This window comes from Nipponia nippon, unplaced genomic scaffold (genome assembly GCF_047370975.1).
Source record: "Nipponia nippon isolate SJK-2023a ecotype South Korea unplaced genomic scaffold, ASM4737097v1 scaffold_8, whole genome shotgun sequence".
Lineage (NCBI taxonomy): Eukaryota > Metazoa > Chordata > Aves > Pelecaniformes > Threskiornithidae > Nipponia > Nipponia nippon.
In genome coordinates, this window is record NW_028262402.1 from 42,483,103 (window position 1) to 42,506,370 (window position 23,268).

The 23,268-nt window shown below is 41.4% G+C and overlaps 1 protein-coding gene across 21 annotated transcripts in view; it reads left to right on the plus strand.

The window, feature by feature from the left end:
* Positions 1-331: 331 nt before the first annotated feature.
* Positions 332-23,268, plus strand: part of MPDZ (multiple PDZ domain crumbs cell polarity complex component) — a 101,224-nt gene continuing 78,287 nt past the window's right edge. For 13 of the 21 annotated variants that reach the window (XM_087741888.1, XM_087741890.1, XM_087741894.1 and 10 more), the window contains exons 1-7: positions 332-434; positions 8,655-8,730; positions 9,328-9,494; positions 10,211-10,321; positions 18,095-18,316; positions 19,274-19,413; positions 21,488-21,701. In XM_087741888.1, the coding sequence (XP_087598014.1) occupies positions 8,715-8,730; positions 9,328-9,494; positions 10,211-10,321; positions 18,095-18,316; positions 19,274-19,413; positions 21,488-21,701 (870 nt within the window). In that variant the 5' untranslated portion in view covers positions 332-434; positions 8,655-8,714. Of the gene's footprint in view, positions 435-8,654; positions 8,731-9,311; positions 9,495-10,210; positions 10,322-18,094; positions 18,317-19,273; positions 19,414-21,487; positions 21,702-23,268 lie in introns of those variants that run through there. The other 8 variants (XM_087741895.1, XM_087741902.1, XM_087741907.1 and 5 more) reach the window with 3 other exon arrangements.

Below are 23,268 nucleotides of genomic sequence, written 5' to 3' on the forward strand. Positions count from 1 at the left end.
CAGCCCCGGCAAGGCGTGCGCTCCGCCGCTCGGCCCCGTCCGCCGCCTCGCCTGCAGCCGGGGGGAGAGAAACTCTGCTGGAAGGGCTGCGAGGCGGCACGCCAGGGAGGGAGCGGGCCGGGAAGCCCTCAAACGTGTCCCCCCCAGTCCCATTGACACCCCCGCCCCGCCTTATCGGGATGCGGCCGCGGTCCTGCTCCGCGCTGCGGGCGGCCGCCCGAGCCAGCCCCGGGGGGCGCCGCGCCCGGAGACCGCCGGCGGGGGGGGCCGGGCCGGGCCGGGCCGGGGGGGCGGCGGGGCAGGATTAGGTTTCAGGCCGCCGGGGCGTGCCTGAGCGCGCTTCCCCGGCGGCGCGGCTCGGCGCCGTTACTTGGGGGCGGGAAGGGCGAAGGCGGAGAGCGGGACCGGGCCGCGGGGCCCGTGGAGCCGCCGGGGTAAGCGGGGCGCCGGGCCGGGCGGCGGGGAGTGGGGCGACCCCGCCTGTGTCGTCCTCCGGGGATGCGGGCAGGGCGGGGAGGGGCCCGCCGCGTCGCCGGAGTTCTGAGCGGCCTTTCAAAACGTATTTATCTCGCCAAGTTTTATTTATTATTGTTCCGTTGATCCGCCAAGCTTGGCCGGGGCCGGGGGGGGGGGGGGCGGCTGGGGGAGGAGAGAGGCCGTGGAGCCGCGGGGGCGCTGTGCCTGTTGCTCCCCCCGGCCCCGGGCCGAGCTGTCCGCGGGCAGCGGGGAGCGGCGCGGGGGGCCGGGCCGCGGCTTCGGCCTGCGGCGGGCGGTCCGCGGGCTCGGGCGGCCTGGCGGGGAGCCGTCCTCGCGTAAACAAAAGCCGAGCCTGCCCCGGCTGCTGCAGGGAGCTCCCCTAGCCCCCTCCTTCCCCCACCCCCGCTTCTTCTTTTAACCCCAGCGGGAGCATTTCGTGCCGGGGGGAGGTCTCCTCGCCCCCTGCCGCCACAGACCGCCGGGCGGCCGCGGCCTGGGGGGCCCCTGGGCGCAGCGGCCCTCGCCCAGCGCTTGCGGTGGACGGCGCTGAGACTCGCTCGGAGCCAAAGCCGTCCCGCAGCCGAAGCCGTCCCGGAGGTCCGGGCCAGAGCGGCGGTTTCCTCCGCGGCAGGTGTGCGGCTCCCGGCGGAGCGGCGACCGCCAGTCCGCGGGTGCCCGTACCGGTACCTGTTGCCGTGCTGGCGTTGGTGCTTCTCGCGGGGCCGGACCCCGCTGTAGCTCTCTAGCGTCCCCCCGGGTCTGCATTTAAACGTGACCGTTTCGGCAGAGTGGAAGTGGAGGGGTTGTGCCCTTTGATGGGTCTGGTTGTGCAAAGGAAACGGTCCGGTTTTTGGAATGGTTTGTTTCTCTCGTGGTGTCCCCCCTTGCTGCCAGTACCTCCCTACATTACTGGAAAGTGTAATAGGAAGAAAGAAGGTAAAAGAAAAACTCTCACAAAGCCGACCATTTGAACTTCATGTACCTCATTGAACAGATTTGATTTGCCATTTGGCTGAACAATGTTGCATTCTTTTTTTTTCCCTTTTCTTTTGCTTTTATAAACACTGCCTCATCCCTTTATATTTTTGCTTCTTAACACATGCAGAAGATTTTGTAAGTATAATCTGTTGAACAGAAAACGTCCGTACTGGCTTTGGTGCCAGAAAGCGTAGCAGGAGTCTCTTGCCAGAGCAGAGCAGTGATTTAACTTAATCAAGCTGAAGGGTCTGAATTCTACTGTTGTGGAAGTCTATTGTTTAATGCCTTGCGGTTTCTATATTAGCACTGCATTTTCCAAGATAACAGTAACTCTTTGGGAGGGAAGAATCTAAACTGGAAAAGGGGAAGGTGGTAGAACATTCTTGGGAATTGTTATTTGATGCTCCTGTGGAAATGGACAGTAGTCTAATACTAGAAGAAAAAAATGCATAATGAAAATATCTAAGGACATATCCACCTTAACTAGAAACATTTTTTTATGACAGAGGACATCACCTTATTTTTTTTGTCCAAATTGTTATCCATTTTTAGTATACGTATTTTTTTATCTCTCAGTATCTTGTTAACACTAACATGCATATATCATTTACTGATTAGCCCTGGTGTTTCTAATGGCTTCCTTTGTGCTTTCAAGAAGCCTTTTCATCATGAATTGGACACATTCTCCCCTCTCTGCACAAAAGTGCACTAGGAAAGGTAGATCAATATCAGCGCTATGCAAAAGAGAACTGCAGTACTTACATACTAATGGATGATCTTTATATTCCATCTGGCTCTGTGTCTGTGAACTCTTCAGAGAGGAATGCCATACAGCTTCTCAGTCGCACTGATCACTGTAAATGGTTTTGTTTTAATAGGTAACACTTTCATCAGTGTATTGAGAATGATTATAAAGACCTTTTAAATCATCTGCTCCATGTTTCATGTAGGAAAATTTAAAATTCTGTGGAGTACATCCAGTAAATTTTCTAATTGGCTTTATATTTGAGCACCCTGCTGAAGCAGTTTAAGCCAATGGAATGCCATGCTGCCAGTATACTGTATCATCATTGGTAAGGACAGTTTTATTTCACCATTGGCATTCCCAACAAGTCAATATATAAGTATGCCATTTTTGCCTGGACAGTATTGGAGTATTTCTTTCATAGGCTTTTCAGACCCTGTCCTTGCATCTGAGACACCTTGCATGGTAGTCTTGTTACATGCTGTAATGATTTTCTGCATTACTTGCATGTTGTTGTCACAATATACAATGAGAAGTTTGTGGTTTCAGTTTATAAGGAAAATGGCGGCTCTTCATTGAAGCTTACTGGCAACTGTTCAGTGGGGCTTCTTACTTAGTCATTTATGTATGCTGTTGTCACTTCTGTGAAGAATCCAGTATACATTAAGAGGTGCAACTGCTGTAGGAACTATGTTTCATCAGGTTTAACTGAGTTTAATGAATATGATAATCAATTGTCTATGCTGAAAACATAAAGAGGCAATATTAACCATGCCTGGGTTTCATACATTAATTCAGTATATGTAGTGTCGCATATATTCTGCATATACTAAAAAGTTGCTTTTCAGTTTCTGAACCTAATCCTGTATTTCAAAAGTTAGAAGAAAGCAATTCCAGTTAATCACAATTTAAAATATTTACTGACCCAAAAACCTCACCAGAAAAATTTCCCCTACTATGCTGTTGTTTTTGCAATGCTCTTTACAAATTACTTTTGAATACCTTGTATCACACCCGTTTATCAGTAAGTGAAAGCATTAAGTATAGTTTAGGCCCATTTCCCAGTTGCAATGCTAACTTGCACATCAGCTAACATGGATATTGTGCACATGTAGGGCTCCTTACAGTGTTACGGGAAGTTATTAATTAAACACAGTGGACGTATCGCTTGTTCATCCAAAAGCATTCTGAGTTTCGTTAATACATTAGTGTGATGTGTACAGAAGCTTAAAAATAGTTGACTATTCAAAATTCTGTGTTCATAGTTGCTTCAGAATGCGTGATGATGTTCAGCTCTATTACAGTACTTTAACATACAGAGCCACTATCATCTTTTTGATGCATTCAGTGTTGTGCTAAATTTCAAGAGGCTAGTAATGTCACTTTTCAAACAAAACTGCTTATAGTCTTAATATAGGCTGTGTATTAGTTCCTGAACTGCCTTTTTATTTCTGCTTTGAATGTTTCAGAACAATTTTCATTAGCATAGCTTTGAAATGTAAATTTCAGGCTTCTCATGCTTGCCTGTTACATTCCAGGTAGTCAGTGGAAATCTGCTTTGTTCCTTGTGGAACAGTGCACATTAATTTTGCTTGTATTAAATCCTTAATTTGAATTGGTTCTCCCTTCTGTCATCCAGAAGTGTGCAGTCCAGGGTCTCTTGGCTGATGAAACCAAGTGCTTGATGTTAATTTGGCAGGCTCGTGTCCTGTCAGTAAAACCGTAGGCTAGCCTTTTTTTCCTTCCTTTCTTCCTTTCCACTTTTTGTTTTTGTTTATCCTCCTTACCCTGTTGGTCACTGCTTTCCCGCATTTACTTCCACATCCTTTCGCTGCATGCCCAAGTATGTGTATCTCTTTCATTGTGAGTAGTGAAGGCTATACGGTCAGGCTACAGTTGTCAAGTCTTTGTAATATTGCTTGTAATCCTAGAAAGTGCTGTATGCAACAGCAAAATTGCCTTTGTGACAGTGGAAGAATACATAGAAAAACATGAGATCTTTCAGTTTACTGTGATTGGTTTCAGCTGCCTTTATATTGACAAGGCTCCCTGCAGGGAGTCTGGGGATCACCTTAATTTTCTTCCCAGTGATGGTAGCCAGCGTGCGGGAGGTAACTGGGCGAAATGGAAGAGCTCCTGGAAATTGCAGGCAAAGCAGAAGGTTGAGCAGTAATTAGTCTCTTCCACTTCCTGTGTGGTTTGGTTTCTGTTCCCCTGCCACGCGTTCCTAACACAACGTGCCTGTTTGAGTGATAGCCAGAAAGTAGGGTAGGGGAATGACATGGGATAAAAATAAAGTACGAAGGGCGAGCCAAATCCAGGCCCAGGTGTTGAAATTTAAATTAGAAGTTTTGAAATGCTCTTTTTAGCAGCTGTAAAAGGCATGCTGTGCTTACTGTGCTGCTTAATTGAAATAGATTTAGTTTTAATCTCTAGCAACTCCTAGCCAAAGTTTGGGCCTAGAGATCACTCTTAAGATAGGCATTTCCTGTGTATCCTCAGAGCACTTCAAATAATGCAGGAGGTACAGGGCAAAGCCTATTACTGTGTTTTCCATCTTTAGCATTGCATGTTTGCTAATCCAGTGCTATGAGCATTAGTTTCCAGGGTATTATCTGAAGTGGCCTTGTGAAATAGTAGATGGAGTATCCATCAGTGAAACACAGTAAGTTTCCTTGTAGGAACTACATGATCAGGTGTGAAAGAGTAATCATTGGAAGTGGATCATCTTTCCCTTTTCATGAATCTTTTGGCTGTTTAGCTAAGTGGCTTGCATGGTTGCAGGGCAAAAGAGGTGATCAACATAAATTTCAGGTCTGTTTTTTAAAATTCTGACACCTGTGGATTTTAGTGTTTTAGGAGTGGGCACAAAGAAACCAGAGCTGCAGTATGCCAACTGTTTTCTGGCAACTGACCTTACAGAAGAAGGGCAGCATAAAGAGTGGACAAATGTGTATGTAACACGTTTTTGATTGTTAGCATGGGAAGAATAAAATTTCAGAAGTGCAAGTTTGAAAGGGATCATCTTTAACTTCTGTGCATGCTTAGTAGAAGACGGCGTGTTTCTCACCATGTACCTGTCTAAAATTACTTGTGTTTTCTGCTTTGCTGTTAAAAAACAGGAGGAAAAAGAGAAGGTGTGTTTGTTTTTTTTTTTTTTTTTAAAGCCACGTCTTCCAGGTACCTGTGCCTTTAAAAACTTGAAAGTGAATTTAACTTGATATTTATTTCTTTAAGTTGCTAATAAAAAATGTCTAAGTCAGTCTGTGTTCTTATTACTGTGAAGAGATTAATGAACTTTAGCACTGAAATACAAAAATAGTTAAATCTACTTTGAGCTAAGCTAGTAAGCTCTTTGAGGCATGAACAGTATTTGTATCATGTATAGAAGGGCTGGTTTTGGCTTCAGACTCCTGTGATACAGACTGCCAGGAGTACACAAAATGACAGAATCGTAACTAAACTTCCCATTTGTGCATCCAGAAGTCTGTGATGGCATTATAAAAATACTCACTATAGCAAATGACTTACGCCTTTCAACAAATAATCATGCATGCCTCCATACTTCTCCCCAGAGCATTATTGTTAAAATACCTAGAAGCAAGCTGGTTTAAAGGCCAGGTGTTGCAGCTGTAGCGGGTGGTGGTTACGGGCATGTCTCTGTGGTGCGTTTTGGACAGACGTGTGCTTGCTTCCCCTGTGCTTCGGCTATGTTAAGGTGCCACTAAGCTGGTGCTGACAGATCCCACTTGTTAGCATGGATGTGGCACAGCAGGAGCACAGTCACGTGGCTTTTCGCCATTTCAGAGCGCGGGCAGAGCGAACGGGGTCATCTTGGACTGCAACATGCAGAACTGCTGCTGTGCCTCAATGCATTGCTTCTGCGTCAGAGGAAGCGTCCCGAAGGAAAATATCCTGACAGCAGTTTCGGTCTAGTTCCTGCTTAGTGCTGCAATTGTCAAAAGCATTAAGCTGGTCAGCTGAGGAGGGATTCCCCACTAATACAAACACAAAATAAGGAGAATTGAACTGGGAGTTAAAAATGGGTTTGCTGATGCTAAGATAGCTCTGGAGCAGTATTCCTACCTCTAAAGCGTGAGGTAAATAGAAAGAATATCCTGAGTGTCTTAGCAGAGCTAAGGACTTTTCATTGCAAGTTGGATAGGATCATTTCCATCTATAGAGTATGTTTAGGACTTGTGTCTGCTTTTAGAAAGTTCCATTATAAATCATCAGAGTTCGTACCTCTGGGATTGCACAAATACAGTGGTGACCTTGTCCATTCTGTCATTTGTAAAACATGCCTTTCACAGCACACCAATGATGAGATTTTAGACAAGTTGAATCATAATATAAAGCAATATCCAGCTACTCCAAAAGGCACGGACTTTTACTGCTGCATCTCTTGAGGGTCTCCTGAGGTTCTCAGGGAGCTAAAGCTGAAGAACAGCAACCCTGTATTTTTCCTGATTAGTTTCTTCATAAGATCAGAATTGAACATAGGATGCTATGTACTATATGCTGTGCATATAGTACTGTGATAAAGAGGATCATGGCACTGAAATGACTGAAAAATACTTCACATCTTTTTTTTTTTTTCTGCACAGTTCTCTGGTTGCATCCACAGCACTGCCCCAAGAGTAGCTGTAGAGAAAGAACTGGAACCGTGAAACAGGAAAGAACTGCTTTGGTTGGCATTGCCACTGAGAAAAACACCTGTGAACATCACATAAATGCCTCTACTTGTAAATAGGGGCTCTGAATAGAAGAAGTGATAGCAGTTTGATAATCTAGAAGGAAAAGCTATGAGTGATTAAGATTGGGGGAAGCCAGCTTCCTTCATGATGTTTAAATAATCTCATCCAGTCCTTCCCATGTAAAATAGACATTTTTTTATCTTGTTTTTATAGAGTGACAAGGTAAAAACACAAGATACTTGGTTTGGTTTTCAGATCTAGTAATCATGTGCTGGGATTTGCCTTGCCAAACGAGAAAACAAATTCATAAAGGCCTGTTTTTATTTATTACTGCTATGCATAATTTGGATCATGGAATAAGGTTACTTAAACAAAGTAAGATTCAAAGGATTTGAATGTCTGTCCGTAAGTGGTACATTGTCCTAAAAAGGATGATCAGCAATTCTATACCAATGTGGCTGGCAAATTCAAATGCAATAAAATAAACTGATATGAAGCCTCAGGCATATCGAAACTAGGGAAGTGTGTGTGATGGAACTTGAAACTGTTTTAAACTCACTTGATTTGGGTTTCCTGCAGAAACTGCAGATAATATAGGCTTGTCAAAACATTCATCCTGGCTTGTGTTCCTTCTAAGTTTATCTATGTTAACAGCTCTTTTCTTGGTTTTATTGTGAGGATTGGTTCATGCTTGTCCTGCTCAGGTTCTATAGCTAATGGTCCTGTTGAATTTTAGTTAGGCTGTCTTACCCAGACATCTGTCAACACCGTTCTTTTCCCTGTTTTTCTCCAAAGTTTCAAGAAAACCTAATTTTTCCTGAGTGCTTAAAGATCACAGCTTTCTGCATATTGGTAAGCTCACCAGATTCAAGTCAGGATTCTATACTGAAGTGCTTTCCTATTATCAAGAAAACAAAGGCACCATTGTGAAAGATCAGACGATAAAATGAACAGCTCAGTTCATACACCTGCAATGGTACTTGAACTCCTCGCTTCTCGGCTATCCATCTCCATCAAACATATTCTGTCACTACAAATTTCTCAGCAATTGCAGACACACTGTTGAAAAAAAAAAAACAAACCAAAAACCCCCAAACAAAAAAAAGAATTAACCAAGCAATTTCAGAATTTCTTCCTCCCAGTGTAGAATCTCCTTTCTGGAAACCCATGCTGGTGAAAACCCAACCATCATCCAGATCTGAGTCTCAATTCCAATAGGTGTTAGTAGCGGAGGCTGTAGTGTGAGAGTCCTGCAAGCCTGTTTATCATGAAGACTTTGTGCCTTGTGTGACTTCTTTTTAAAAGGTGACTTTAGAAAATGTGCTATGATTTACGCACCTGAAATTGTCAACATAGAGCTTGAAAACTGATCCTGCAGGGAATGTTTTTTATGAATCACTGAAAAGGAAAGCAATGAAACTGTGTAAAGTATCAGTGACAGCTATGGTTCATAGCTTCTGATTAAAGCAATGCAGGCCATGTTGTGTAACAGTATGCAGACAGCAGCTTTGATATGGAAATGCAAAAATATTACAAAGTACATTTCTAAAAGCAATTTTCAGGCAGGTTTTAAGCTCCAAAGTGATTCAGAATATGGTCACCTCTGAGGTTATTTTAATTATCCAAGGAGATACGTTTTTTCTGGATTGTTATTTTGCGGGGCTGTTTCTTGTTTTCAGAAGTCAAGCTTTTTTCTTCTCCTTCAGAGCTTAGTGCTTCTATAAATGTGACCCTTTTCCCTTTCTGTTATTTTTCAGGGAAATAGTGTGTTTGCTGCCTCTTACCATTATTGGAATAGAAGCTGAGAAGCAGAAAACATGTTGGAAACAATTGGTAATCTTTTTTTATTTGTATCACTATATTTTTGTGGCCAAATCAAGTGTGCATGAGAGATTTAGGTCATTAGGTCAGCAGTATATACTGCTGAGAGAGGTTTTGTAAAAAATATCTATTGTGCTTAAAAATACACGATGTATTTGTGTTTTTGTATTTTGTATTTGAAAACAAAAGGTGTAGCATCATTTGTTTAGTATATTTAATTTTTAGCCTGTTGTCTTGATTTCATTGTTTTAATCTTTACTAGAATTTAAAAAGTTTGTATGAAAAAGACAAATGTTTTCTATTAAGGCTATTTTTGTCACTACTTATTTACAGTGGTCTGTAGCCACGGTTCCTGTAACTGAATTTTAATGAAGGCTCTTTCACTTTTGTAACCCAGGTCTTGATGGACAAAAATGTAATTTTTGTTCGCTTCTGTTTTGTGCTCTGCTCTGACTTCCTGATTCATTAGACGTTTTTGGGCTGGGATTTTTGTTCAGAACTGAACCATTCAAGTTGTCTGTAGTTGGAACAGTAGAGAGGGATACATTTAAACTTGTTGTATGTGACTCTTTCTAAACTGCTATTGACTAGGAATGATTATTGCTGCAGATACACATCGGGCCCTCCAGGCCATGGAGCGCTTACAGGCAAAACTTCGGGATCGAGGTGACGTTGCAAATGAGGAGAAACTGAGCTTATTAAAATCAGTGCTACAGAGTCCGCTCTTTAACCAAATTCTCAACCTTCAGACTTCTGTTCAACAACTGAGAGATCAGGTAGGAAAAGCAGCCTCCCAGGTGCAAGAGAAAAATTGCTAAGAAGGTGTGAAAATGTGTGTGTGTCTTAATGTTGAATAGTGAAATCAAATAGCCTACATTAAAACGTCTGATCCAAAGCTTCAGGGAACTGAGAGGGACATGCCCACTGACTTTTCTGGGCTTTGTTGAGACCCATAGTTTGTGTATGTGTTTTTTATGTATATGCTTGTTACTTACCATGTGCACGGTAGGGAAATGGTGATACTGGGTGGGGAGTTAACATAAGGCTTTCTGTCTCTGTCCTTCAAAAGGAATATGTTTCATATGAGGTCTTGGGATTTTTTTCCTAGGAGACTTTTATTGCTCTCTTGTGTTTTACCCTGCTAAAATGAGAATATATAAGGGAAGCTGTGGAATGTTGACTTCAGAAGGACATGAAGATCTATTCTTTTCGTACAGGAAAAAAAGATCAAAGAGAAGCAAGAGCTCCTACCTCCTTTTTCATTGCTCGGGGTTTTAAGTAAAAGTGTTACTTTTCTGCATGCCTTCGGTGAGGATGAGAAAAGGGGCAGCCACTTGGCTATATTGACTTGATTATTTATTACTATAATTTAATTTCCATATCAGCAGAATAAGAACTTGAAGAATGTAAAAAGTAGTTCAGTAACTGAATTAAGACTAATGTGTGTACCTGGCTTTGCAAATAGTTCTTCCTTTTGACTCCTGCAAAACAGGCATCTCTGTGGCCGGTATGCAGAAATGCCGAAGTGGGAGGGTGCAGCCCCTGCACACTGAGCTTATCATCAGCGTGGAGCCACATCTGGTCTCTGGCTAGACTGCAGCTGGTGAGGAGTCCTCACGATCTTGACGCTACTTCAACTGTGTGGCAGAAGAGCACAATCTGGCCCTTTATTGCTTCTTGTGGATCATCTTGATGCTATTTTGCACAGACAAGAAATAAGTTAGAATGGTGTCTACAGTCTATATGTAACCATGTTTTTCAGATTTTGCATGTTTGGTGTATAGACACTTGATGACATTGGAGCGATTTAAAGAATTCTAGGAAAAAACGCTGTTCTGAGGGTTTGTTTACTCTGCTATTTGAAAAGCAGAATTTAACAGTGACATCCAGAAATTATGTGAATTATGTGGTGATGACTCTGAGAACATGTAGTGAGAAATGAAAGTGTGCCTGAAGCATTAATGGGAATTTGGTGAAAACGCAAATTACATTTTCACTTCCAGACACTAGCTGTGAAGTTAAAGGATGCTTCTCTTTTTAAATACAATCACCTAAATTAGTATAAAGAAGCAGCTGATACTACAGATGGGTAATTTCAGATGTGTATTTTTTGAAAAGCAAATAATAATTTTACCTTCTGCCCTATCCCTGCAGGTTTATCTGTGCAGTAACTTTAGGGGCCTGTGCATGTTGCATGGTAAATATCCAGTCTAGTTGACAGGGGAGCTACTTGGACGTGAATTCCATTCTTGATACGTGCTTATGTAAACACTTGCACATGCAAATGTATGTATGTTTCTGGCTGTTCTTAGATTTGGGTCAGCTCTTCGGAAAGTATCCTGTATTTTCTCTATAGAATCATTTCTTCCCTACTATATAATATGAGATTGTCTGTCTCTTCTTTGCTTTATTTAAATGTTTATAAAGCATATTGAAACAGGACAAAGAATAAAATGGTGAAATAGGCGGTCATGTTAAAAAAGAATTATTTCTTGGCATTTTCAAAGGCTCAATTTTGTTCAAGGACACTCTTTAATTTTCTTTTTATGGCTGAGAAGGCGCTGTGCTCTTGAAACTCTTAAACTACTGGTTGGTGAAAACTGCAGGGCATGTGAATAGTGACCAGGCTTTTTGGCCGAGCTGTGCCAGACGGAGGCAGTCAGAGCTGTGTTTGAGACAGGATGACAAGTGGTGCTGAGCTGTGCAGTGGCTAGGTATTGCAGTCTCTACCCACTCGAGACTAAGATGGCTCAATTTTTTTGATGTTTCATGATGAGCTGCACTGAAAGTTGAATGGGGGTCTGTTTCTTCTCAAGGTGAAGTGTAAGTGATTCTGTTAAATTGCTCCTGTGTTTTTAATTAGTTTATGAGTTTTTAAAGAGTTACAGGATTATTGCAAGATTCTCAGGAGAAGGGCATCTTTTAGCAAAGTATAGGTTGAAAGAGAGGTTGGGAGCAGAGAAGCAATAATGGTGATTTACTTTCTAAGTCAAACTAATTCCTTGCAAGCATCCCAGCAGTAGGTCACTAAGTGAGACCTACTTGTGGGCCTGTAGTGGCCTCAATAAATTTGAGGGTAAGATGTCTTCCTGTCTTGAGAGACTGTGTCTGGAAAGCATAAAGATGATAGTGAGAGCCCCATTTTCTGTTTGTGCAGTGAGTCTGGAATATGAGCTGGCAGATCTTGTAAACATCTGTCATGTTTTCCTAGCAAAAAATAGGATGCAAATATACAGTTTCAGCAGACAAACATTCCTTGCATTCCGCTGAGAGTTACTACCATTTTTTTATGGTCTAAAATAGTAGACTTCCTTTTCTTTTTTTTTCCTACAGATAAATGATCTTTTAAGCACCAAAAGAAGATCTGAAAAAGCGTGTGTTTCTGCATGCATGGAGGTTTCAGATTAGCTGTTGCATTTCCTTAAAGCTTCTGTGTGTTAATTGGAAATCGATCCCCTTCATTGTTGGCGTGTGCTTAACAAGAGCCTCTTAAGTTTGCATTTGTGTTACATGGAGTGGTGTGGACTGAGTGGTGTGTTGCTTCCTCTGGATGTTGGTGAGGCATGATGCTAAAGTCAGCAAATCTAATGCTTTGGTGCTTATTGGTAGATGCTTTAAAGTTTTTCTTCTTATACGAGCAAGCAGGATTTGTTTGCACTGCAAATCTGTCATTGCAAAGTTAAGAACTGGAGTGGGAAAAGTCTAGGGGTGTTTTCTTGAGAATTACTGTTCTGACTTCACTAGTCGCTTGAGTTGAGGAGCACTGAAGGAACTAGGTTTTTTTGTGCCTCTTTGTATCCTTATTCTACAGTGAATGCTTGTTTTCTCATGCTGAAGAGCAGTCTTGTTGCTTGAAGATAAGGGAGTGACAGAAAAGTAGGGATTGTGATGTTTTGAACTTCTCAATAATATTTTCTTTTCTTTATGAAATATTTTAAAGAAAATGCTCAGACCATGCTGGCAGTCCTCTCTGGCTTCTCTTCCTTTTCTTTCACTCTCTCCCTTGTCCACCACCTCCTCCCCTCCTCCTCCCGCCTCCACTCCACTCAGGGCTCTGCCAGAACAAAATACCCTTCCCTTGGCCGGGCTGCATTCCTTGGATTTTTTTTGCTTTTGAGTTTGACCATAGTTTTTTGTTCACAATGCAGCAGTGGGGAAGAGTCCTCTGCAGTGCAGCACGTACTGGGTTGCGTGAGATAGCTGGGTATCAGTGCTAGAGTGGATTTAGGGCAGAAACGGAGAAACTGTGTCTTTTCATATTACCTGTGAACACTTGCTTAACTCTGTGGTTTGTACAATGAGAGGAGACCTCTAGTTCCTGTCCTGAACCCCTTTCTGCAATAACGCCATTTGCTCTGTGTTTTGAAATGAAACGCTTGTAAGAAATGCTAATTTGGGATCAGCTTCACATGCCCTGAGGACGGAGATGTAAAGGAGCAGCCAGCAGGGCGGTGCTGGAGCAGTGCGGATGCTGGTGCCAGTGCCTCTTCCTGGGGAGGCCAGGGGCTTTCGCTGCAGCATGGGCAGGGTGCCTGCTGGCTTGCGCTTCGCCACTTCCAGAGCGGTCACTGTTGCAGCCAACTTTTTTGCTACTCGGTACACTTGCAGTCAGCTGAAATACTGCCCTGTGCTTCTTGGGGTCTCCAAGGGCCGGGGCTCAATGGCTGGAGTGCAGAAACATGGAGAATTTGTTCTTGCCCATGTTGAGACCTAGTAATGCCGATTACATTGCTTTCAGTGTTGATACACTGCAGACATGGCTTGGGTAGCTCCTTTTTTGTAAAAAAAAAAAATACTTTGAGCAGCTGCATGTAGGCACTATTTGATTGCATTTAGTATCTATCTGTGTGACTGTAACATAAGTTTTATCATACTTGGAGGTATTTGCGAATTTTTCTTTTTGTCTTATGCCAAATTGTGTCCACATTGCAGATGTTACGTACAGTAAGGAGAAAGCCAATCAAGGAAAATTAGCATAAATCAAATTATAAAACAAAGCAATATTTTTTCATACAGTATGTACACAATCACAGTGCTATAAAGCTACTTCTTGATGGAATTATGGTGATTTTATTACTGCAAAGTAGTGCAATTTATATGTTAGGAAAAATATTTCATTCAACCACAAGAGCATCATCTTTCTAAGATTTCTACTTGTGGTTTATTGCTCCCCCTGGAATGACCTATACTTCTGTGGTTAGCAAGAATATACACCAGTTCTTCTCAACTTTTACATGTATCAATACAATCCTGTATTTCGGGGGGGACAGGGAAGAGAGCAGTTGTCATGTTTCTGCTTGTAATTTGTCTGGGGATTCTGACCTTCTACATTTAGGATCATTATAACTGTCATAAAACAGAAATGTTTTTAAAGTGTAAGTGTGTGTGTTTTGGGAGAGGAGACATTCTGAAGTCTAAGCTTTTTGACACATACACAAAACTTTATTCTGTTAACAGTTTGACATTTTTTCTTAGAGTTTTGTTTTTTTCTTGGACTTTTACAAGTCAGAGGCCACTTTGTGTGAGGTAGGCTTCCCATCTTAAGCACATCCTCCATTGAACATGTAGCTGGGTTTGTTTAAAAAAGGTGTGATGAAAATGAGGTGTTGCTATCAATTGCCATTGAAGAGGTGGTGTTTGATACTGCGTTGTAGCTGTGCTGTAATCACAGTTGTACTGAAGATTTGAGGTGAAGCTTTCTAAAGTTCTAGTTAAACTATTATGGATTGGAGGCTTATTTTTGCCTTTTCCTGCTGTATATAGTATGCAGCACTTCTTTTCAGTGATATTTCAGCCATCATGCAAATAAAACCCATCCTCTGTGTTCAGAATAATGGAGTTAATAATTAGTTATGGAAAATGTCTTAGAAAAACATGAACAACTTCCATCTTCTGGTTTGGAAAGCAGAAGGAATGGGAGAGTCAGTTAATTCCTGTATGTTTGCAATGATGTCCCATCTCATAGAGCTATGCAGAAGGGTTGAAATGTCAGACTGAGAAGGTGGGCACTATGTTGTCAGTTTGAACAGGGTTTGGTCTATGAAAACATACAATGTAAAACTAAAATATGCATCGCCTTGTGGCACTTCTATTTTAGCATGGGAATGCGTGAGTTTTCTACTAGAGAGAAAAACATAAATCCCTAAGGGGAGACTGTCATATCTTAATTGAAGAACTCCTTCAAACTTACCTAGAGAAGAAAATGGTGATACTGGGAACATGTTCAGGTGGAAGTTCATGTGCCCGTCATGGCTAGCCTGCCGTTTGAACATTACAAACAGTGAAATGAGCTGTCTACAGCAATCCTGTTAAGCCGTACTAGCAGAACATATATAGAACATAGTACAGGATGGGCACAGAGCTCCTCTGCATACTGAAGGTTGTGCTGTATGGGATATTGAGTGGTACAGGAAGTATTTTAGATTCAGAGAAGGCATATAATACAATTCATCGTAAGGGCAATGTGTCATACTCAATAACCTTTTATTTTTGATGTGTAGCTCCATTTTTTTCTTTGCTCTTTGTGCATACAGAAAAGTGTTTTATTGTATATTAAAGAAAAACAGTATCATGATGTAAACACCATTTGTATCATCCATACTATTCTAAAAATGTTGTATCTTAGGATTACTGTGACTTGCTTGATCTACTTTTTGTGCATTGCATGGTTTTTCCAGTGTTGCAACTTGCTCGCTGCCCACTTCCCTGTAAAGGAGTGCTCTAGGTACAGGAAAGACATTGACTTTTTATCCAGAGAGACGTTTCACAGACTGGGATTGTCTCTGTGTTAGCGGTCTGCACACCATGTGGTAACATGGAAAAAACACAAAGTGAAATTCATGAAGGAAGATGGAAGGGAAATAGACAGTGGGGTGGGCACAGCAGTGGTTCCTCAGCTACAGTCAGTTTCCGTGCCTTAAAATTCCGTTTCTGTCCCTTTTTGCCTGCATGGCTCTTTTCTTTGTAAAGCAGAAGAGGTTCTAGCTTTCTCTATATAAAATTTTGCTCATAGCATTATTGTAGGATTTTCCTTTTCTCTTTCTTGTCTTGGAAGATGACTGCATAGTCCATTCAAAGGGGAATTCACACACAGTTGGGTTTTATAAGACTATCAGTAATACCAGTGACCCTTCCCCTTCTGCCATCCTGAAGGATGAGACCTCAGGAAACTCTTGCCACGTTAAAAGGGTCCCAAGACAGAGTAATGCTATGCTTAGAATGGTGCTAAATGAAATTGAGGGCATGTATTCTTCTCTAGGTTTAATTGTATTGACTGGAGTCATTACCACTCTCAGCTGCTGAGCCTTTCTTACTTAGCTTGAGGTTACCACTCCAAAGGCTGCACTGAAGAGGTTATGTGAACTCTCGCTGATCTACATTGGGTGAAATCAGTAGGTTTTGCTCATACTATGCTGTTGTTTGTTTAGGCTAACCTTGCTGGCTTTGCCTGAGCAGGTGATGAGTTCTCTAGTGACTCCTTTCACCAAGGGAGCTCTGAGGATGGTAACCTTCAGCAGGAAGGGCAGTTTGGTGCTATTTTCTACAATGAGCACTGCAATTTAGAAAACAAACATATATCCATGACTTACTAACCTTTGTGATATCAGACCCATATACTATGGTCTTTGAGTGCACATGAGAAGTAGTTTGGGTTTGCATCTCATATACTCTTAGGCTGCTTTATCTTGCCGTGGAAATGTAAAAATGCTTTTAAATAGAAGCAGTGCAAGACTGGCGAATTACAGTGGTGTTAGATACTCTTACAAATAATAATTTGACGCATGACAATTTTTAGTGGGAAGGAACATGGCAGCGGGATGTATAAGAATATTCAAAGGTGGAGGAGAACAAGAAATGAAGCACATTAATTGACCAAGTTCAGTTGACATATTTTTATACATTGAAATGAATGACATTGGGAAGGTGGAAGTGAATTAAACTATTATATGGACTCATGCAGATAAGAAACACAGTATGGCATAGACTTTATTAGTTTCAAATCCATGCATATAATGTAAGGGGAAATCTTGCATTCATGGAAGGGCAGCTTTTGATAACGTCTCTGGGTGTTACATGTAATGAACTGTGAAACAAGGCTTATCTACCTGTCCCTTACAGGCTTGCTGAAATGACTATATGTGATTAAAGAAAGTGCTTGTCCGCACGTTTTAGGCATTATGATTTGTTTGAAACATAACCCAAGTGATTCCTCACACTTATGGACAACATAAAGTGATCACTGTGTGATGGAAATCACTGAGTTCCAAACATCCTCGTTTTCTTCTGCAGTTTTTTATGGCAGAGCAGGCTAAGTGCTGTTGAGGACTTTTCTTTCCAGTGCTGTCATGTGGTATTTTTTTCTGTAACCTGAGAGTCTTCCCAGGCACAGAAGGCATTCAGCCAATGATATTTGTTCTATTATATTTTCCTAAAGCACCCAGATGAGAAGGAAATGTGTGATGGAGAACAATACTGAACTTTTGATGACTGGACTGTTGGGAGAATATGATAAACCTAATGGAAGTAGCATGCTTAAACAGTTGAGACTGGTACAATAGACGTTTTAGAATACATTTAGAGTTTTGAAGTTTTTTATTGATACTTGAAGTTTAAAAATAAGTCTTCAAGGAAGGAGGATCCCAGTCTTTTGTATTGTGGTGCAGAATGCTAGAAAATTTGCATTGTAAAACTATGAAAAGTATTTGAGGCTGCAATATTGCAAAGCAGAGAATTTTCTTATTTTCTTTTCTGCTGTAAGAGAAGTGTATTGTCAAGGCTGTCTGTGTAAAGGTACGACGGTGGTTTTCAGATCACCCTGGTGATTTTAGACTTGTTCAGTAATTTTGTATTTAATTCTAGCTTATGTAGAGAGTCACACTGGCAGCATTCTGCATAGTCATGCAGAAACCCCGACCACTGAAATTTGTTCCCTACGTAGCTGGTGAGGTTTCTTTCTTTTTTCATGAAAATACACGTAGTCTTTTTTTTTTTTTTATTTTCTTATGAAATAATGGATAAAATTGTTTTTAAAAATACTGGTATTGTAGAAAAAGCTTGTTCATACTTGTTTACCTCTACCATTGTGTTGGAGTACCTCAAGCTGCTTTGCTGATATGAACAAAAGAATTCTAGGCAGAGTGTTGAAAATAATTTTAGATTATTTTTATCAATTTCTTTCATGTTTTATGCTGATAACTCACAGCTTTACATTGATTATAAATAATGAAGATATTTTTTCTTTTTAAAATGTCTTTTTAAAATTGAAAATTGGTATTTCAAATGTTTTTAACAAGCAATTGGCCTATCGTGATGCTCTTGGGTAAGGAGGAGGTTTCTGCTATGTCTATAAATCTGTGTTGCCATCAAACTTTTACAGGTAAATATTACACCTTCCATACATTCCACTGGTGAATTCCCCCAGCTTCTCCATCATGGTGTGAACGTGGGGTCCTTGCCACATAATGAGTCATATTTGTTGGCTCAGCAGAATTCCAGCCCAGCTAATGTGCTAGAAGCATCGATGAGATCCATTACTCCTCAGATTAATGGGAAGTCCTCTAGTGATGACTTTGAGCAGCTGATCAGAAATATGTCCCAGGTAAGCATGTTGTCTGGTAACCACGAAAAGTGGATCACTGATTATCTGGAAGATTAAAATACATGTATGTTTATTTAAAAGCAATTGAGTTATTAAGCAAACCAGAGCTCACTTGCTATGTAAACCAAAAATAACCTTTTAATTTGAGGAACGATTGGTAAATGAGAAAAGTTGGAAAAGTAGCCTTGACATTATCACTGCTGAGTTACTGTCCTTAGCTGAGCAGCATGCCTCTCACAGATAGGCATGCCATTATCTTTCCGTGCTCATTGTAGGACTGCTGCTCTGTGCGTGAGGGAGATGCTTTGTCAGAGCATGCTCTTGTATGCATAACTAATGAAAGCTAGTTCTGTGACTTGCTTGGAAATAAGATGGAAAATTCCTTTTTGGCCTTGCTGCGCATTGTTCTGTAATTTTACTGCTTTCTGGTGGTAGGCAGAAATGGTGTATGAGTCCCTTCAGTGGCTGGAGCTGAGAATGGCCAGGCATATATTCTAGCATTTTTCTAATTAACCTGTAATAGAACCAGATACAGGAAGTCTTCTGTTCTTCTCCTGGAGAGCCTTTTGCACAGTCCTGCTTTTTCTTTCATACTAAAATTCGTCCTCTTTTTCTAGTTCTGCTTGAAAGTTGGCCTATACTGTCTAAAATTTTATAGACACATATATCCTGGTGCAGTCACTACTAAGCCTAAACTCTGTATACTTAGCTGCTGTTTCCTGATTTCATCTTGGCTGTAATAATCTTTATTTCTTGAATCTTTCATAATTGTCACTTTTCTGTATGATAGCGAGAAATCAGAACTGAACAACTATGTTTCAGTTATTAGCTAGTGTAGCCTTGTCCTACTGTAGCTGTCAAATTGGAAACTCATTTCCAAGTTCTTTACCACATTCATTAATGCTGCTTTTCAACATTTTTAACATTTGTACCCCGTTTTTTCCTTCTACTGAACAGGGTCGTCTTGTTGAGACCATTGAGCTTATTAAACCTTTAAGTGGTGGTCTGGGCTTCAGTGTCGTGGGACTTAAGAGTGAAAACAGGGGAGAACTAGGAATATTTGTGCAAGAAATCCAGGAGGGAAGTGTGGCACATAGGTAAGATTACTACTGGAATATTTTACTGTACCAAGTGTTAACATGACACTGCAATTTAGTTGTGTTATTGCTGTTGTTTTTGTTGTACAAGGGCACGTTTCTTTCATATTTGAAGACATACATCATAGCAGATTTAAAATTACTTATCACTACAATTTATGTAACTTTGGAACAGGGCAGCATATGATCTGTTCTGAATTTCTGGAAACTACAGATGTAGTTTTTCTGTGGTTTGTTTGTAATATCGTCTTTCCAACAGGGAAGACAGGGAGGTTACTGTTCTGTGTCATGGCTTTTAAAGCTGAAATACAGATTTTACCATCCTTGAATGCACTGAAAAACAATTTGGTGCAAAAAAATCGGTTGTAACTAGTAGGGTTGTTTGGTGAGTCCCACTGAGTAGGTGTGAAACCCAGCTTTTAAGTCAAGCAAGGCTTGACCTAAAGTTGTTGGACTCTTAAAAAGAGATATTCAGCTGATGTTACCAGAAACTCAGCAATAATAATAGCTTGCTGAAAGTATGCTTTAGACTTTAATCATGATTCCACAAGTAGTATTGAGAGAAATGGATTTCTGCTGTAAGAACAGCCTGAGGGAACAAATGAACTCAGTGGTGAATGGCACCAGCACTGGTTTGCTGCAGAGTGGTGGGGGTGTATCAGTGTGTGTGGATTTGCTGATCAGGATCCTGGCCAGAGCTGCTTCGTTGTGTACTCTGTATGTTGTGTGGGGCAGCTGAGTTATCTTGGTGCTATTTCTCACTGTGCCGTAGGGAGAAATTTTCTGATTATTTGTGGTCTGAACACTGTACTTTTAGCAGAGAGCAGAGCGTGGCCTACAGAGTTAATTCAGTTTGGGAAAGTGGCATGCTCTGTGTTGTTACAATATTTTTTTAATCTGCCTAAATTCCACTTTCCTTCTTTTTTTTTTTTTTCTTTTTTTTTTTTTACCCCTTCCCCTTCAAGAGGTCTTTGCTTTTACTTCTCTTATTCCATGGACTTGAGACCTGTCTTTACTGAATCAGGCTCTGCCCAATCACTGGCGAGAAGAGAAACATTCAACAACTGTTACAGGGCTCATAAATCAGAAAGGCACTGGCAGTAATAAGTCTTAGACAGCACTCTGAAAAACAGTTCAAATTCACAAGTGAAGTATTATCGGTTGAAGCTAAATAGTGTTTTTCCTGAATGCTCTTGAGTACCTTGGCTTCTACACTGTAGGTGCTCACAAAAGCTGGTGTAGTAGGGATCCTTTTTTTTTTTGTTGCCCTTTGTTTTCAAAGCATTGCCACTTCGGGATGTTGAAGACAAGACTCCAGAGTTTTTGCTGGTTTGTTGCAGAAGGAATAGAAGTGGTGGAGGAGGCAGAGGGTAACTCATATGTGCAGGCTTCATAACACCTCCTTTGAAGTAGATCTGGGGAAAGGCTCAGTATGTAATTTTACAGTAGTGCTTCCTTTGTCAGAAAGTGAAGAGTTATTTTTTAATTTGTTCAGGGCTTTTTTTTACCTCATTTAAAAGGGATCTGTTTTATCATTTTCTTTCTGTTTCTCTCTCTCTGCCTTCCCTTCTTTTTTTCTCCCCCTCCCCCGCCCCCTTGGTTTTGTGCAAAACAAAATTTGTTTCTGTAACATCTTGATGAAAATGTGTTCCACTCCGCAGTTTGATGAATATTCAAGATGGGCACACTGAACAAAGTGGAGCACTTGGTCTGTTAAGCAAAAGGCTCAAAGTCAAGAATAAACATAAGTTCCCAGGCTACGGTTGGGAGCGACTGAGATCTAATATGCTTAGTCTCGCATGGGGGTACAGGGAGAAGAAAGCTAGCTAGGGGGTAGTAGCCAGGGGAGAGTGGCAGTGGGGATTAGCTTCAAAGGAAGCGATCACCAGGGTGCCGCATCAGCTCCTTTCAGCAAAACTGCAGGGAGAGATTAAAAAGTGGGGGGAATAGAGAACAGGTTATTAAAAATACTGGAAAATTGTCAAAATATTGTAATTTCTGTGGCAACACTTGTTTGGTTTTTCCTGTTTGTTTATTTTGTCATCCCCTTTCCCTGTTTACACATATGTGACAGAGATGGAAAGCTGAAGGAAGCAGATCAAATCCTTGCTATTAATGGACAAGCCCTTGATCAGACAATTACACATCAACAGGCTATCAGCATCCTACAGAAAGCAAAAGATAATGTCCAGCTAGTTGTGGCCAGGGGCACTTTCCCTCAGCTCATCAGTCCTGTAGTTTCCCGGTCTCCATCTGCTGCTAGCACAGCTTCAGCCCATTCCAACCCGGTGAGTATACCCCAAACATCTATGTATTCAGTTCTGGGCATGTATGCACTTACTGCATCTAGTATTTTGAGACTTTTTTTTTTGTAACTTATAGGTACATTTCCTTCACAGTTCTTGAGGTTTTTCTTCTATTTATCTTTGTTGTACCTTTTCCCATGCAAAGAGTAGAAAATATTCAGGCTTGCTGGGGGGAATCTCGATCTTGGACATATTACTTCTTCCCATTTGCTGAATTCTGTGTGTCCACCAATGCAAATACAGCATGTTTACCTTACTTTGTGAAGCTTTATTTTGAGGTATCAGTAAACAGGATCTTTTTTTCTCTTTGCCTTCTGCTTGGGCAAACAGAAATTTTTGAGGCATTGCAATGTGATCTGCACCACCGGCTGGATGGGTGCTTCTCTGTTTGTTTCTCTGTTGTCTGTTAGCAGTGGCGCTCAAGTAAAGCAACAAGAGAGAGCAGTCAAAATGCCATGTGTAAGGACATGCTTTGGGATCCCCCAAAAACAGCTCTACTGCATTTTCTTTCTTTTTAAAGCTTTTGCACATCTGGGTGTAGAGAATGTAACCCAGAAACATGGTGATATTAACTGCACTTTCTCTTGCTGATACCTTACTCGTGTAGATGGCTTGTCCTGGGATGAAATGGCCTGTCTTAGGTTTCTGTAGGTTTCGTTATTCAGTCATCTGTGGCTCTTCTCTAAGGGAGTTCATAATTAGAAATATACGGAGCAATCAGTCTGGAAAAAGCAGATATTTTAGTGTTTACTTTAATCGTTAGCATAAAACCTTTAGTGAAGAAATTTCAGAATTATTCATTCTTCTGTGTGCAGGAATAAAGCTGATGGGCCTAACTTTTCCTGTCAGCACAGGCCTGTCAAGAGGCCTGGTCTCTTCCAGTATTCCTGTGACACACTTCTTTCTCTGTGTGATTGCCTCCATATTCTCTGAACAGCTTCCCTGGCTTGAAAAAAGTGTTCTTTTCAAACCTGCCACAGCTCTTTCTGTTTTTTTATGCATGCCTTTCCCAGTCCTTGTGTTCCCTTTGCTTTCAAATGCTGTGGGGGAAAACAGCTTATCTGGAGCTGTTCTTTTTCCTTCAGGCTTTGCTTGATCATCATTGGTTTATGTTAAGACTGTGGATTCCCAAACAGGTACTACAGGGCTTTGAATTTGTGACATCTTGATTATTCCAAAATAACTGCTTATTTTCAAGACCCTACCTGATGGAGCACCAGCTGCAGTTTTAAATTTCAGATGAATCCACAGTGTGGTTTATTCTTCAGGAGAAACAATATCAGGAGCTTCCAGTTGTCCCTTCCGTACCATCCCATGCAAGTGAGCTAGTGTTTGTCTTTCTTTCAGAGCAGTTTTGATCCTGTCAGAACATGAAGCCTGTCATCAGAGCTACTTCATTCCAGTGCTGTTGACGTCAGACAACTCAGAAATCTTTGTTCATTACAGAGGGGGCAAGTCTGCTAATGCCTACCTCGCAATACCTGGTGCTGCTTTCAGCCTTAACCTCTGAATTGGGTTTATGCTTTCTCCTGTGCTTTTGTTATAATGG